General features: G+C 36.9%; 3 protein-coding genes across 6 annotated transcripts; 2 read left to right on the top strand and 1 right to left on the bottom strand.

Annotated features, from left to right (window-relative positions):
* The first annotated feature begins 513 nt into the window (after positions 1 to 513).
* LOC145609470 (uncharacterized) lies at positions 514 to 12,504 on the top strand. Of its 4 annotated transcripts, none has more exons than XM_081664954.1 (9): positions 514 to 3,014; positions 3,520 to 3,652; positions 3,778 to 3,860; positions 4,874 to 5,112; positions 7,065 to 7,151; positions 9,015 to 9,114; positions 9,651 to 9,855; positions 9,944 to 11,746; positions 11,867 to 12,504. In XM_081664954.1, the coding sequence occupies exons 1-9, from the start codon at positions 873 to 875 to the stop codon at positions 11,932 to 11,934; spliced, it is 4,860 nt and encodes a 1,619-aa protein (XP_081521080.1). In that variant the 5' UTR covers positions 514 to 872; the 3' UTR covers positions 11,935 to 12,504. The 4 variants fall into 4 exon arrangements, with proteins under 4 accessions (XP_081521080.1, XP_081521079.1, XP_081521077.1 ...); XM_081664952.1 differs by having other exon boundaries at positions 535 to 655; positions 848 to 3,014; positions 9,944 to 12,504; XM_081664953.1 differs by having other exon boundaries at positions 3,523 to 3,652; positions 9,944 to 12,504.
* Positions 12,505 to 12,685: 181 nt separating this feature from the next.
* On the bottom strand, positions 12,686 to 13,998 carry LOC145609471 (uncharacterized). Its single transcript, XM_081664955.1, has 4 exons — positions 13,842 to 13,998; positions 13,525 to 13,755; positions 13,061 to 13,136; positions 12,686 to 12,969 (listed from the first exon to the last, which is right to left on the bottom strand). The coding sequence occupies exons 1-4, from the start codon at positions 13,923 to 13,925 to the stop codon at positions 12,929 to 12,931; spliced, it is 432 nt and encodes a 143-aa protein (XP_081521081.1). The 5' UTR covers positions 13,926 to 13,998; the 3' UTR covers positions 12,686 to 12,928.
* A 1,010-nt stretch (positions 13,999 to 15,008) lies between these two features.
* On the top strand, positions 15,009 to 15,770 carry LOC145607172 (uncharacterized). The gene has a single exon (XM_081662914.1). The coding sequence runs from the start codon at positions 15,009 to 15,011 to the stop codon at positions 15,768 to 15,770; it is 762 nt and encodes a 253-aa protein (XP_081519040.1).
* Positions 15,771 to 17,023: the final 1,253 nt, after the last annotated feature.

Raw genomic sequence — 17,023 nt, 5'->3', positions numbered from 1 at the left:
AATATTGCTACTCAAAACCTCATGCTCGATTAGACATTTCACTGCATGTTTAATATATCGAGCAAATACTATTCATGGCATAATGCTCTGATCCCGTACAATCTAATAAAAATATAACCTTTTTTTTTAATTTTTTTTAATCTCCTTAAAATCCTTTGTTTGTTGTAAAACAACAACATTTTTATTTATACTCCCTCTGTTTTTTTTAAATGTATCAGTTTGACCGGCACATTTGCCGAGACGCTACGTTAACCATAAATATTTTTAATTGTGTATTAGTAAAAATTGTAACAAAATTATATTATGAAACTAGATATTATTAGATATATAATATAATAATATTTATTCATTTTTTAGAGGTTAAAAAATTAAGTCGTGTAATTGTCAAAATGATGCATATAAAAGAAACAGAGGGAGTATTATACTCCATATGACATATTGACACGAAAAAAATACGTACAGTAATTAACACAATTATTATTATCTTTAAAAAAAAAACCTGCAAATAAAGTAGTCTCTCTTTTTACGCACCAAGAAGCTTTGTTCGTGCTTCTCTCTCTTCCTCCCCTCATTTCCTGGTTGGATCGCTTCGTCGATTAATCAATTGTTACTTTGCCACTTCAATTTCCCCCTCAATTTTGCTGCTCCAAATAAGGTACGAGTTTATTGCAATTTCTTCATTTCGCCAAAATTTTAGGGTTTTGTCATTCAATTGAGTTTAGATCTGAGGATTTTTGTTTGTAGAATTAATTTCTATGACTCCAATTTTGGCTTGTTTGATTTTGTGATTTTGGCGAATATGATTGGAATTTCCATGTGAAAAATTGGGGATTTTTGGGGGGTTCAGGTGATGGTGATGATTTGTTATTGAAATGGAGGGAAGAAATCGTAGTGGGCGTCATTCGGGTGGTGTGGTGAAGAATAGGAGCTCCTCAGGTTGTTTGATTATTAAGAAAAAGACTGATGGGGTTAGTGGGGTGGGATCTTCGAAAAGCCGAAAGCTCCATGAATCAAAGAAAGAGAAGAAGAGACCTAGGTTGAATGTTAGTGAGCCTGAGTCGAGTGATGAAGAGTTTTTGGAATTCTATCCGAGGCGAGGGGTGAGTGGGGTGAATCAAGTTAGTGGTGGTGGTTCACTTATGTATGATGATAACGATTTCGATGAGGAGATGGGTTTTGGTAGTAATGGGTTGATGAGGGGGGCAGGGCCGAAACGAAGTAAACTTGATGTTTATGAATTTGATGAGTATGATGATTTGAGTGATGTTGAAATGATGAGGATGAGGCATTATTATGACCGAGGAATTGGGGGTGAGGAGAGAAGGTTTATGGGCGCGATGCCAGGGATGAATAATAGTAGTGGGTTAGAATTCGATAGTGGGTCGAGCAAGGGTGATATTATCTATAAGAGAAGGAATTCATTCCGTGGGGGTTCCAGTAGTGAAAAGATTAGTGTGGGTGATGTTTATTCTGGTAAGAGAGGGTTTGAAATGAGGAGTGAGCTTCCTGTTTCATTGGGGAAAGAGAAACTTGGTGGGTCTGATGAAGCTATTAGACTACAGGGCAAGAACGGTGTACTTAAAGTGAGGGTCAAGCATAAGGAGGAGATTAGTGAACAATTTTCACAAATGTATACACATGTCAAAGGAAATAATGTAGCTCTTAGGTCTCAAGAACTAGCTGCAAAGAACATTGCCATCCGTGCTTCACCATATTCAGAAAAAAATCTGCCCAAAAAGCCAATTACAGCGAATAGGCTGGACAAAAATCAACGAAGAAAGCGGAAACCAGCTGAGAGCAGTGAGGAGAGTGATGAAGAAGCCAAGGATAATGACTCTTCTCCAAAGCTGCAAACTGATAGTATGCAAGTTAAGCGGTCCATGAAAAGAGGGAGGAGTGGAGGAAGTATGCAGTCACCTCAAAGTGCTCAGCCAATCAAGCTGAAGGAAGGGAAAGTCAAGCGTGGCAGTGGCACAGAGAAGCAGTTGTTACGTGAGAAAATACGGAACATGCTTCTTACTGCAGGCTGGACAATAGATTATAGACCTAGGCGGGGAAGAGACTACTTTGATGCGGTTTATGTTAACCCTACTGGTACAGCTTACTGGTCAATCATAAAAGCTTATGACGCACTACAAAAGCAACTCGAGGAAGAAGGGAGCAGCATTAAGGCTAGTGATGACTGCTCTTCGTTTGCTCCAATATCGGAGAATGTATTGAGTAAACTGACGAGGCAAACGCGAAAGAAGATGGAGAAGGAGTCGAAAAGGAAGAAAAGAGAGGAAGCAGGGAGTAAAGTAAAGAAAGAAGTCACCAGTGGTAGCTTCGAAGAAGATGAGTCAGATACTGACAGTGGAGACAGTGGCAGACGAGACGACAAGTTGAGTTCATTCATGAAACGCAGTGGTAAATCCTTGAAAGGTGCACCGAAAGAATCTAATAGGGGTAAAAGCAATTCAAATAGTAAGATGCAGGACAGGGGTGAAAAATTTATTCATGCAAGGAAAAGTAAAAAGATTGGCAGGTGTACGTTGCTAGTTCGTAATTCTGGGAAGGGGCTGAATTCTGTGAGTGATGGCTTCATTCCATACACTGGAAAACGTAATTTGTTGTCCTGGTTGATTGATTCTGGAACTGTGAATCTTAGTGAGAAGGTGCATTACATGAACCGTAGATGCACACGAGTCATGCTCGAGGGTTGGATCACAAGAGAAGGAATTCATTGTGGCTGTTGTAGTAAAATTCTTACTGTTTCTAAGTTTGAGATTCATGCAGCAAGCAAACTTCGCCAGCCATACCAAAACATATATTTAAGCTCTGGGGCTTCCCTGATGCAGTGCCAGGTTGACGCATGGAACAGACAGGAGGAGTCTCTACGTAATGGCTATAATAAGATAGATGTTAATGGGGATGATCCTAATGATGACACCTGTGCCATCTGCTGTGATGGTGGGAATTTGATTTGTTGTGACAGCTGTCCATCAACATTTCATCAGAACTGCTTAGGCATTGAGGTGAGCTACTGCATTACTTAATGTTTAAATTTATTCAGGATAAGATTTCAACCTATGGAAGCATTGTCATTAGGCTTCTATGTAACTATATTGTGTTACCTCTTCAAACTGGTGTTAAAACTGCATGATAAACTTATGTTTAAGCGAAAACAATTTAAGACAGTTATATATATATATATATATATATATATATATATATATATATATATATATATATTAATGTATATTTATTAATTAATTAATTTAACTATTATTACTTTTCCCCGCCGGGGGGGGGGGGGGGGGGAATTGATTTTGAGGGGTTGGACTGTTGGAGATTTTCCTGATCTTCATGGGTTCATAAATTCTGTTCAATTAAGGACTTCATTTGCTTCCTGAGCCATATGCAATATGTTACTTAGTTGCATTGTTAAATTTTATTTATTTTTTTATTTTTTAAGATCATAAAATGGTGGGTAGATCACATAAGCGGCTCATCTCTTATGAGAATGCACTTTTCTTGTAGAAGCTTCCCCCTGGTGATTGGCACTGCCCACATTGTTCCTGCAAATTCTGTGGCCTTGCAGACATGAGTTTCAGTAAGGAAAATGACAATAGACAGGATGCAGTGCTCACTTGCAGTTTATGTGAGAGAAAATGTAAGTTTTCTTTTCTCACGTTTCTCTATTAGTAAAATCAAGTATTCGTCCTATGAGCTTCTGGTTCCAGACCAACAATTCATGTTTTATTTTTGTTTTTTGATATAACTATTTATATTCTCTAGATCATTGCTCCTGTGCGGAGGACTTCGATGATACTTCTAATTACTTGAACCGCCCTCCTTTTTGTGGGAAGACATGTCAAGAGGTATTTGTTTTTTTTTAATGCTGTCTTTTTGTGCCTATGCTGGTGTATGTCTATTCATACAATTTTCTCTTTCTTAAAAAGTTATTCATTTTTACTTTTCCAGGAGAATTTTAAGATTGGGAGTTTGGAACTTAAATTGTTCTATGATTAACCATATGTTAACTTAGAGTTAGAAAGAGGTGTCTTATTCTGGTTGGTTGACGGGTGATATTTATTTTGCGCCTGCTTCTCTTATCATGATTTTGCATCATGTACATACAATTTTCCATTTTTTAAAAATCATATTTATTTACATATTCATTACTTCCTCGGTTGTTTTCATTTTTTTATTTTTATTCTTGTAACACTTCTCTTTTCACGCTTGCCGATGTGTTACTTCAATCGTTAATATTGTTAATTATCAATATGCAAAAATTATACACATTTGATATTAAAATAGTACAAATCAAGACGTATCTAACAAGATTCCACATCAATATATTTGTGCTTAGCTATAAATCATTAAAGCTAGTCAAAGTGAAGCAAATGATAGTGTAAAAGTCAAATTGTTGCAAGTGTAAAAAAACGGAGGAATTTTTCTATGAGAATTTTAAGATTGAGATTTTAGAACTTATTTATTTTGTGCCTGCTTCTATATTTATGATTTGGTGTCATGTATTCCTTGATAACATGTGGTCCAAATGAGGATAGCATCTTGTTTTCTTATTAGTGTGTGAGGAACTATATACATTTGTTGCGGAATTAAGTATACCATTTGAGAAAATGCACAATGTGTCTTTTGTATCGGAGTATATTTTTGCTTAGTAACAGACCTGTTGAGAAAAAAGCTTAGTGCAGCTCTGCATGCAAGGAAATTAGTCTTGCTTTCCTTCCCTATGAGTACACAAGATCCAAACATATAATATTTGGTTTGCTATATCAAAAGCATTATGTTTTCATCATTTTAGATATTCTATGTTTCTAACTGGTTGTTAAATTGTTAACTTATTTCTGGGTCTTTGTCAACTGCACAGCTCTCTGAGCACTTTCAAAAGCTTCTTGGGGTCAAACATGAATTGGAAGCTGGATTGTTTTGGTCTCTTATACATCGGACAGATCTTGATTCTGACACCTCTGTTCGAGGTTATCCACAGAGGGTGGAATGGAATTCGAAGTTGGCTGTTGCTCTTAATGTTATGGATGAATGTTTTTTGCCAATAGTTGACAGGAGAAGTGGGATTAATATGATTCACAGTGTTCTCTACAACAGTGGGTAAGAACAAAGAGTCATTGTGCTTGAGTTTTAGCTGCATCTGTATATTTGTATTTGCATTTCCCTTTAAGTTATGTGTGATCCCAAGTCTAATCTCCATGTCTACTCTCTTAAGTTGTCTTGTTTTGATGTATGCTAAAAGCAGTGTATTCGTTCTTCAAATTAAAGCCCTGATTGATTTATTTTGCAATCTCCTACTCACAATTCTGATAGTCAATATCTTTCATTACTTATTACCCCTCCTTCCCGAAAAAAAATGCAACACTTTTAGGCATTATAGTTAGCTTTATATTTTTTTGAGGTAGTTGACGCTGTTTTTATTTTTATTTTTTATTTTTTTTTAAGTGGGAAATATATCATTATTTTTTGAGGTTGTGCATGTGGATGTCCCAAAGTAAGTGAGAGAAATAATAAAGAAATTTAGTATTCATGCTTTTTATAGAAGTATTGCAAGTAATATAGGAGTATAGGACAACTTTGAAATAAAAGTGATGCGAGTAATTCGGGATAATTTCCACATTTACAAAATGGTTTGGGAGAACAAGTGTTAGAGGTAGTGGGTAATTGTAAATTGAGGAACTATAGTGAAAAAGTAATGTGATTCGAGATAGTGGATAATTTATTTTTTTAATTTATTGAGGTTTGAGAAAAAAAGTAGATGAGATAGGTGATAGTAGGTAAATTAATCTATGAGAGAAAAAATAAGATGTGGCCCCTTTCTTTAAAATGAATTGTGTTAACTAATTAAACAAATCTTTTTGAAAAGTGTGCAACCATTTTTGGGACAAAGGGAGTATAAATTGGACATCTTGAAAAGACATTTGGAGAAATAGGAATCGAATGGTTGACAATATTCTTCATAAAGATTTTGGGAAATAATAAGATGACATTGGAGTGTTGGAAATGTACCCTAATCCATTTGTATATGAATGAAGGTGACATCTGTGAGAAGTGCCAACGATCAAGGAATCAAGATATGAGCTACATTATGAAACTATGAAATCGAGTAATTCAGCAAAGGTTAAGGAAAAGTGTGAAGATCAAAATCATAGATAGCTAATTTGCTTTATGTAGGAAAGATCAAGTATGGATACCATTTATTGTATGAGACAACCAATAGAGCTAGTAGAGAACTATCATGATAAGAGGAAGAGTTAACATGTCTTTCATTGGTTTGGAGAAAGCATATGGTAATGTAAAAGGGAATTTTTTTGGTGGGCTTTGAGTAGAAAGGCATCTTGCTATTATTTATTGATATAATTATATCATTAATGGTATGTATGGGAGAGATGCACCACTCTTTCAACTACTATGGTTAGAGTACAATAGTTTTTTTTCTTTTCATTTTGGCTTATCGTTTACTTTTTACCAAGTCATGGGCTGATTGATGAGCTTAATTCAAGATGATATACCACACTCATAACATACAATAATTTATGGTGTTTAACTGTTTACAGATGATATCATGTTGATATTGTGTTAGATGAGACAGAAAGGTGTGGAAGTATGTTAGTGATTCATAGAAAGACTTTGAAATCTCAAGGCATTAAGTTGAATGAAAATAAGATGGTGTATCTAGAGTGTCAATTTAATAGAGTTACTCATGTTGGATAGGTGGTTTATCCCAAGGTGATGGTTTTCTCAGCTATATTGGATATATCACCCAAATGGGGATTGAATAAAGATGCCGCTCATAATTGGAAGAGTGCTAATAGCATGCCATGTCTTATTAAAGGGAAATTGTATCATTCGGCAATTAGACCTGTAGTATTTTATGAGGCGGAATGTTAGCTTTGAACATTGTCATGCTCTTAAGACGAATGTGGTGAAATGCATGTGCTTAGTTGGATGGGTGGACGAGGAATAGATCTTGTATGTAGAAATATCGTGTAATATACTAGCAAGTTGTAAAAATTGGAGTACCAAGGCTAACTGCTTTTTCCATTATGCAGGTCAAATATCACTAGACTTGATTACAGTGGCTTTTACACTGCTATTCTAGAGAAGGGTGATGAGATTATAGCCGCAGCTTCTATCAGGTATAGTGCTGCAAAATTTTATGGTGGTAACTGTTTATTGTTTGCTATTTTATTTATATTAATAAGTTGTTCTGGATCAGTGAATATCGTTGTATTTGATGTAAGAGCCATAATGCTCATCATGATTCTCATAGTCGTATAACTCTGCTTTTTTTTTTTTCTTTTTCTGAATTGCTTATTTGAGTTACAAGCTTCTCATCACCAGTCACCTGTCTTAACACCGCCCCCCCCCCCCCCCCCCCTCTTCAAGGGTGTCAATGTGATTTTAAACAGAACCACAGAGATTGTATCTGAAAATTATTTCATTGCAATTTTGTGTTTGGTTTAGCTTCCTAAGCCTATGATAGCCAGGTTCATGTTCAGTTTAGAAGGCTTGTGTTTTATTTGAATTTCAGTAGAATAAGAAAGCTATGTCTTGTGTAAACCAGCACAAGTTATACTGATGAGGCCTAAAAGTATTAGCAAAAATTAAAGTAGGAATGTTTTTATTTGGAAGAATATTGAGGTTATAACTTTTTTGCGTGAGCCCTACTTAGGCTATTAGCTGAGCTGCTCTTGTAGTTTGTAGGCTCTGCAAGCTTGACCCTCTGATTTCATCCCTAATCATTCTATTGTCCTTTGCTTTGGATCTCTTTCTTATTGCTCCAGCTTCATCAAAATTCACAAGAAATCTTTCTTAATTTTTCAATTATAATAAGGAAAATTTGTTTGGAAGGGGTATATGTTCACTATTTTGTCTGGAAGGACCTTATATGTTTAAAGTGGTCTAAAAGGACCTTATAAATTTATTTTGTTGTTTGGGGGGGTGGGGGGGACCTTGAGGTTGGAATCCGGCAATAATTGCCTTTTTTTTCCCCCCTTTTGATGTTGACCTCTCACATGACCTTATATATGACCCCCTTTTCTTTTTTTTCACGATTTCCCTCCAATACCCCCTTCTCTCTTTTCTAATCCCCAAATGACACAAATCAAAATAAGGGAATTTGAGGGAAATCGTGGAGGAAAAAGAAAAGAAAAGGGGGTCATTTTTTAAGTTCATATGAGAGGTTAACATCAGGGAAAAAAATCAATTATTGTTGGATTCCGACCTCAAGGTCCCCCCAAACAATAGAATAAACTTATAAGGTCCTTTTAGACTACTTTAAACATAATAGTGAACATATATGTCCCTTTCAGACAAATATTCCATATAATAAATATATGTAACATCTCCTCTTTGAAAGAGTTTTCAAGTTTGCAAATTGAGACAAATTAACCATGGTACTAATAAAATTCTGAGCTCCCTGCCTTTGGCTTAGTTTGAAAATTCTTGGTTGGTTTGAACAGAAATGATTTGGGGTCTGCTAACATGAATTGTCATAAGGAATCGTCCGAACAAGGAACATTTGCATAACAGATGATCGATTGAATAAAAGTTTGAATAAAAAAGGTGTGTAAAGTGAGAGCCAGAAAGAGTATACAAATAAAATTTGAGAGAGTTTTAAAAGAGTGGTTAGGGATAAAAAGGAGAGGAGATAAGTAAAGGAAATAAGTAAAGTTTGCAAAAACACGAGTTGATTAAATAATAAAATTAAATAATAAATAAAATGCTAAAATCATCAACTATCAAGAATCTGACTTGTTGAAGCTTATATAGATAGAGACCTCAATATTACCATTTATTCTTCAAGCCTTATCTGTCTGTTGTGTAGGCCAATGCAGAGTTTGACTATGATTAGCTTCCGCACTATGACACCTTTATGCATGCTAGATTCTGTATTCGAATGTCTTTTTTTTTGGATGCTTTCTCATCTGGATTACTTCCATTACTAAATTTGATATTTCTGTCTGCCTGAGATTACATTTATGGGTTTTCTTTGCCAGGTTACGGAGTACACAGTTTGCTGAGATGCCATTCATTGGAACCCGTCACATTTATAGGCGTCAAGGGATGTGCCGTCGACTTTTCTCAGCCATTGAGTCGGTATGGCTGCAAATTTCCCGCTCTATGTATTCTTAATATTTCATGTTTTATGTGGAAAATCCTGCAATTTCCATCCAATGGGTATGTAAAAATAAGGTCGGCAATCATTACATTAATGTTCATGGAATAGTCCATCTTTGCCGATGTGATGTGTACTTTTTCAAGGTTGTACCTGAGTGATTTCATATAGTTTCAGTGTTATTACATGCAGCAAGTTGCTTGCTTCCCACAGTAGTTGGCGGTAACCTTATTGAGTTCAAGCAAGGATTTTTAAAATCCAGAGCCTTGATGATTCTTGATCATTAAGTTACTGTCAATGAATGGAATTGATATCTGTGGTGTGCTTGCTTATTGTTGAATTTGGAATCTCTACAAATTGACTTTTGAGCAAATGCCTAGTTACTTCAGCTTCTGAGATTTTATTGTTTGTTGATACACTCCTATACAACTTCTTGATTGCAAGATGTATTGACATTTTTATTGTAGAACATGCTATGTACAGTTGTAATGATGAGGTTTTGTCTTCCATGTCCCAGGCTCTCCGCTCACTTAAAGTTGAGAAACTGCTTATTCCTGCTATCTCCGAGTTGATGGATACCTGGACTACTGTTTTTGGTTTCAGTACTCTTGAGGAATCAGATAAGCAAATCATGAAGACAGGAAACATGTTGGTGTTTCCAGGAACTGATATGCTCCAAAAGAAGTTATTGGATCAAGACATCAGTAATAGAGGCTTAGCAGGTAAAAACTGGTTTGAAAGAGGATTTAAATTTGAATAGTCTTGTACCCTGCTTCATCGAGTTTTAATAAATGATGCATAATTTTGTAGTGGCAGGAGCACATTCATTTGAAAATGATCAGAATGCCTCAGTCATGCCTGGTTTAGGAAAGAAATCTGATCTTCACTCCCCTCCCGATCTTTGCTCTGCTGCGGCAGAGCCAGAGAAAGAAGAGTTGAAAAACATACCTGTTACTGATTTTGGTTATCATGATGCCATTTGCACAGACGATAAGTCCATGCATAGTGCACATGCAGAATGCTGTGACAAAGTTAATACTTTGCCTACTGAAAATGAGGAGATAAGAGAAAATTCTGTTACTACTAGCTCAGAACTGCAGCTGGATACCAAGCTCAACGTGTCTGCCAGTGATGTAAAGGATCACATTTCTGCTGGTGCAAATGTAGAGGCTGCTACTCCATGTGATTCCAATGATAATAAGCCTTCATTGCATACGGCTTCTGCAGCTGTTTTCAATGAAGCTGAGCCACTAGTTTCAATTGAAGGAATCCTAGAAACTACATGCTCTGAACAGCTGCTGGACACAAAACTCAATGAGTCAATTGGTGACGTTAATGATCACATTTCTGCAGATGCAAGTGCAGCAACTGCCGCCCCACATGATTTCTGTAAGCCTTACCTAGAAACTGATTCTGCAGCTGTGCCTGTGTCAGGTGAAGTTAAGCCACTGGTTTCAGATGAGGGAATTTTGGGGTCTACAGCTTCTGGAAAGCAGTTGGATAACAAATTCTATGAGTCTGCTGGTGATGTGAAAGATCATAATTTTGTAGATGCAAGTGAGGAAAGTTTTTTGGATGATTCCTCTGTAAGCCATTATGTGGGGGTATCTGCTGACTGTAAATTGACACAGGGAGCCAACATGGGTGTTGCCGAATTAGGGTCACCACCTGCAGATGGTAAATTAGCTGTTACTTCTGATAATGATCTGTTAAATGAGTTTCAAAGGAGTGATAATGAATACCAGAGGGATGAGGTTTTATTTTCCGAAACTGAATCTGTTGCTTATGAAAAAAATCACTCTTTATCAGAAGCACCTCATATTGATGTTTTAATGGATAAACCTATGATAGAACCCACAGCTGAAGATATTATTCATCATCCTCCAGATGTTCAAACAAATGACTCTCATGTAGTCCCAGAGGAAAATGGTGTTTGTTCTGGTTCACAATCCTTGCATGTATCTGACAATTCTGATCCAGTTGCAGCTCATGAACCCAAGATCCATGTTTCTGGCAACGCTGCTGCTTATGAGAATGCTCACTCTCTTTTGGAAGCATCTCATGTTGATGTTGTAATGGAAAGACCAATGATAGAACCGATAGCTGAAGATAAAATATTCCATCTTCCTGAAGTTCAAGCAAATGATGCTCATATAGTCCCAGCTGAAGCTGATGGTTTTTCTGACTCAAAATCCTTGCATGTTTCCAAAAATAATGATTTAGATGCAGCTCATGAACCAAAAATACATGTTTTTGGAAATTCTGCTGATAATGGAAAAGATATATCTTCATCAGAAGCATCTCATGTTGATGTTGTAACGGACAAACCTATGGTAGAACCTCCTGAAGATAATGTTTCTAATCCCCCAAAAGTTGAAGCAGACGATGCTCTCCCAGCTGAAATTGATGTTTGTTCTGGTTCACAATCCTTAAATGTATCTGACAATATCAATCAAGATCTGGTGCATGAGCCTAAGATCAATGTTATGGAATGTGGTCAGAGCATAGAAGCAATGCCTGTTGATGACAGGGCATGCAATTCTCCACAATATGCAGGTCTTAGTACCAGTCCGATAGAGAAGCCTGGTATTGCTAAGCAGCCAACTTTAGAAGGTGAGGTGCAGCCTGTAGAAGTTGCAAATGTCCAACCAATGAGTAATTTTTCTTGTGAAGTTTCTGTCAATGCTGCTGATGCAAACACAAATAGTGATGAGGATCCTCCTCTTGTTTCAGATGATGGCAGCATTGGAGTTACGGGCTTGGTGTGTGTCTCTGAGCTCCATGATCAAGGTATTATGTAAAATAGACATCAGATGATGACAGTAGAGACAGGAGTCACCTGTGCTAGAACAGGTGAGCTTGACATATACCGTAGATTGGGCACATGTTGATGCTTAGTTTGCTCCATGTGAACTGTCCACAAAGTTTGGCAAAAGTTCTGGAATCTGACGACTTTCCATCATTTTCAATGTGGTTGGGAGGTTGTTAACCAACTGGTCATGAATTCCTCAGTCCACTTGGTTTGGTTGTGATATTCTAAACCACATGGCTGTGCCGCTGAACAACTCAATGTGGCTATGATTTTTCTTCATAGAGGGTTCTGTATTCTGGCCCTTAATTAATCAGAGGTTGATCCTGAAAGGTGAGATAGCTAGTCTATATGAGTGCTACAAAATTTTGGAGATGGAGCTTCAGCACTGAATTTTGTCCGTAAACCCAATGTAACGTTGTGTTGATGTGTATAAATTGGCGTATAGATTAAGGGCAGGCTTTATTATATACCCATTATCATGTGTAATTTATGCCGGTTGATCTCATGACAGCAGTTGCTGCTGTTTATTCGTAATGTTAAATTTGATTATTAATTATCATGATTTGATGAAATTAATCGGTAACATGATATACCAATTTTCTGAATTTTCAGAACATTGGTTTACTTTAAATATTTTCACAATTCTGAGATTGTGCTATAAATATGCCAAGTACCATCTTGGGGTATACTCAGGCTAGTTTTGGTCTTGTGGTAAAGAGCTGAAAACTAAAGAGTAGAGCTTTTCAAAATAATATGATATGCAATTTGTTTCAGTACTTTCAAAAAAGTTTAAAAGTACCTCCATTCTTGGGATTATTACTTATTACAAATGTTCGAATTTATTTAAGACAATTGCTTACACTTGTACTTTGAGATTACAACTTGTGATACCTTGAAATCCAAGACCTACTTATACAGGCTTACTTCTAGTTATAACCAAAATACAGATCTTATTCAACAACTGAATTTTCGGATATTTTTTTTTACTGAGAAGTTCCGAAGTTCCCCACTTCTAAGCCATTACCTGAAGTCAATTCACAAGTTAAAAATTACAGTATAAGCTAACAAAATCTAACTTCAAATAATTAACCTTAGCAAGAGAATCAAAAACCTACCATCTGGATCAAAGAAAAACACTTGCTTTGTCTTTCCATCAGGTTGAGTTTTTTCAAATGTCTCAATTCCCTTCTCCTGTATATCAGCAAATACATTATTATCTCATGATTTCAACGTCAACAACAGTTTATTGTTTCTCTAAACGCAGGAATTAACACATTTTTGTTACATTGTCATCAATACATCCTTCTAATACTATACTATACGCGTACAATTACAATACTCTAAACAATCCAAGGAAAGTTCTATATTAACTACTCGTAATTTCATAGTACGGGTTTACAGTGTATATCATACACTCGGGTGTATTACAGAAATCAAGCAACCCAAGTATTATTCTCCATTTAGGGAAAAGGCACTTGAAAATTAACAATTCCTCAGTTCTTAACAAAAATAGATAATCACAAAATAGCAGATTAATCAGAAATTGAAATTGAAATTGAAATTGAAATTGATGAAATACCTTGAGAGATTGAACAAATTCATCGAAATTGGAAACAGCGAAGGAGACATGATGACCTCTAGGAAGGTTCTTAGGATCCTTAACAGCAGAATCAGCACTGTACGGACCTTCTGGAAGTTTGGTAGAAGGATTCCTCTGAATGAGATGGAGAGAAAAAGAAGGGGGTAACTTCATCCGTATTACCTCAAATTCACCGTATTTAGGACTCTCTATTTGCTCAAATCCGAGTACCTGCCACAATAAAGCATATAGTTATACTCCCTCCGTCCCAAAATAATTTGTTCGGAGAACACAATTTGAACAAATACGATAACAACCTGTTGGTAGAAAGTGGCGAGGCGTTTGATGTCAGCGGATTCTCTGGCTATGTGGTTAAGGCATACTCCTTTGGCAAGCGCCATCTTTCGGGAGAATTGTTTGCTGCTGATCGGTGCCCCTGGATGAAATAGTTTTCTACTTGAAACTTGGCTTACAACACATATGGGTATATGTACTTTGTATGATTCGGGAATGATCTCGTGGCACTATGGCAGATATTCCTAATTTTCTCTTTTATTTTTGTAATTTTATTTAATTAATTTATTTTTTAAATTTGGAAACCCTTATTCAGCTTTTGGGTTAGCTGGTTGTGGTCTAGATAATGCAAATTTTATTTCAACCAATCTTTTAAAAATTTAACAACTAATCTAGATTGTTTAAAAATTAGTTTGTGCACTGACTAAAAATCAAAGTAATAAAACTATTTAGATACTACCTCCGTTACACATTATTTACAACGATTTGACATAAAGTAGAGAGGAAAAATGTCTAATCGTTGCAAATAATGTGTAACGGAGGTAGTATATAGATAAAATATTAGGTTATATTCACTTTAAACAAAACATAAAAAGGGAAATTCTTATTGGAAAGCTTTTAGAATTGAACAAACGTGACATGAATTCACTTTTATATGATTTCACTTTTACAATTCATTAATCAAACATTAAATGAATTATTCACTTTTAAAATTCATTCATCAAACATTACATGAATTATTCACTTTTACAATTCATCAAAAGTGACAATTGGCCAATGACTTCCTAAAGATGACATTTTTACCTAGAAATTTGAAAGAAATATTTAAAAAAGATAATAATTAGTGAAGTTTCAAGATGAGGGAAGAAAGATAAGGTGGCTAGTAATTTCAAAAAGTCCCTCGTCTAGGGTTCCCTCGTCCCTCGTCTAGGGCAGTTTCGTTCGTTCGTTCTCCTGTGGTTTTTCTGTGATTTTCCCCTCAATTGCTCCGTTTCTTTCATCTCTGTTTCGCGATTTTACCTATGGCTTCGAATTTGATTGATGACTTAGAGAAATTGTCCCTAACGGAGGAGGAAAATAAGGTTATTGGTGATAACTTTGAAATTGGTGTCGATGAGGACACTAAGACTCGAATTTCCTTATCATTGGTAGGGTAGCTGCTGACTGGAAGGCCTTTCAACATCGAAGCGATGAAGCGCACTCTCCTAAATGTATGGAAGGTCAGGGATAATGTGGCTATTAGAATGGTGGAAACAAACCTGTTTGTTTTTCAATTCTTTAGCGAAGAAGATAAGAAAAGGGTAATGGATAGTTGCCCTTGGTTTTTTGACAAAAAACTATTAATCTTGACGGAGGTATTTGGCGATGAACAACCTTTGGAAGTTTGCTTTGAGAACTCTCCGTTCTGGGTGCGAATTAGGGACGTTCCCTTTAATAAACGATCTGCAGATTTCGCCTATGAAGTAGGGCAACATTTAGGGGGTTTTCTTGAGTACGATGACTCTGACCCTCTTGGCTGGGATGAATACCTAAGGGTAAAAATCCTAGTTGACATAAAAAAACCACTGCGGAGAGGGATTAAAATTGCTACTGGTCCTCTTTCTTCGAAGTGGTGTGGTTTGCAATATGAGCGGCTTGCTGGTTTCTGTTACTACTGTGGTAGAATTGATCACACTGACATTGAGTGTCAATTTGTTGAGGCAGAGAAAGTGGAAAAAGGGGTTGTTTATGAGTATGGACCTTGGCTGGGCGTTTCACCAAAGAAACCAAGTCGTCTGTCCGCAATTGATCGAGAGAAAGAAATGTCGTGGATGGCCAAGCTGAAGGGTCACGGCACTCTTAAACTTCCAGGTTATTATGACTCGCGAACCATTCGTAAGGGTCCTCCAGGGGCTGCCCGGAAGCTTTTCTTTCACCAGCAAAATCAGAGCAGAATACCGAAGCAGGATTAGACAAGCAGCAAGCTATAGAGACCCAAGGTGAATCTCTTTCGAGGGGTGTGATTGAGACTGGTGTAGAAACCCCTCGAGCTCCACCTGGTTTTGAGCAGTAGCATGCCCTCAATCATCAATTTGAACCCCCTTTAACTCTCTCTACAGCAGATCAGGTGCCTTCCTCGGGAACACAAAATAATTTTCAAGCAACACAAGGTGAACAAGGAGTAGTTAAGAGGACTTGGAAGCGCATTGATAGAGATTTTGACTCATCTATGGAGGACCAAGCTGTTCTTACAGGAAAACGGAAACAATCTACTAGCTCTGAAGAAGTGGAAGTGAGCAAGGCATCATTTGGGAAACGGTCTAAAACCAGCCCTGAGGTGACTCCTTTCTCTACTAGTCCGGCGGAGGTTGACATGGCTCAACCCCGCCCTCTCCAATGAGTACCTTTTGTTGGAACTGCCAGGGAATGGCAGGCCCCCGAGCAGTTCGAGTACTACGCAAGTGGTGCAATGTTTTAGCTCCTGAAATTTTATTTTTGTCTGAAACTAAAATTAATAAAAGTATTGCAGAAAATAACAAAAAAAAAATATGTTTGGTTTTCCGTATGCTTTTGGTGTTAGTAGCATTGGTAGGTTGGGTGGCTTATGTTTGTACTGGAATGATAATATTGATTATGCTCTTGTCTCTTACTTTCAAAATTATATTTATGGGGATGTTAAAACAAAAGAGGGGTTATGATGGAGTTTTGTTGGTATATATGGTTGGCCCGAATCTAGTAATAAACACAAGACTTGGTCTCTTATTAGGCATTTATGTGAGAACTTTGATGGCCCTATGTTGGTCGGGGGAGATTTTAATGAGATTCTTGCTTATGATGAGAAGGAGGGGGGTGTGGATATTGAGAGAAGAGAGATGCCAGAGTTCCGTAATGCACTTCTGATCTCCATGACCTTGGCTTTGAGGGACAATGGTACACTTGGGAACGAGGCCTGTCAGTTCGAACTTTTATTAGAGAAAGACTAGATCGTTTTGTGGCTAACGGAAAATGGCTCGACAAAATGCTATACCCGAGAGTAGAGAATTTAGATCGTGGCAAATCTGATCATGCCCCGATTTTTCTGAAGTTTGGGACTCACAGACGAAAAAAGAAGAAAAAAAAGAAAAGGTTTCGTTTTGAAACTTGTTGGCTGCTTGATGATGAATGTGAGCAGATTGTGAAAGGAGTTTGGCGTGACAATGTGGGAAGGTTGGAAGATAGGATCAAA

This window comes from Chenopodium album, chromosome 23, assembly GCF_948465745.1.
Source record: "Chenopodium album chromosome 23, dcCheAlbu1.1, whole genome shotgun sequence".
NCBI lineage: Eukaryota > Viridiplantae > Streptophyta > Magnoliopsida > Caryophyllales > Amaranthaceae > Chenopodium > Chenopodium album.
The sequence above is the reverse complement of the archived record's forward strand: the minus strand, read 5'-3'. Positions and strand labels throughout refer to the sequence as shown.

Coding starts and splice junctions, on each gene's coding strand:
- LOC145607172 (XM_081662914.1), top strand. CDS start 15,009: ATGAAGCGCACTCTCCTAAATGTATGGAAGGTCAGGGATAATGTGGCT.
- LOC145609471 (XM_081664955.1), bottom strand. CDS start 13,925: ATGGCGCTTGCCAAAGGAGTATGCCTTAACCACATAGCCAGAGAATCC. Junction 13,756..13,841: donor TCGCCACTTTCTACCAACAG/GTTGTTATCGTA, acceptor TTATTGTGGCAG/GTACTCGGATTTGAGCAAAT. Junction 13,137..13,524: donor AATTTGTTCAATCTCTCAAG/GTATTTCATCAA, acceptor GCTGATATACAG/GAGAAGGGAATTGAGACATT.
- LOC145609470 (XM_081664951.1), top strand. CDS start 873: ATGGAGGGAAGAAATCGTAGTGGGCGTCATTCGGGTGGTGTGGTGAAG. Junction 3,015..3,519: donor AGAACTGCTTAGGCATTGAG/GTGAGCTACTGC, acceptor CTTTTCTTGTAG/AAGCTTCCCCCTGGTGATTG. Junction 3,653..3,777: donor CAGTTTATGTGAGAGAAAAT/GTAAGTTTTCTT, acceptor TATATTCTCTAG/ATCATTGCTCCTGTGCGGAG.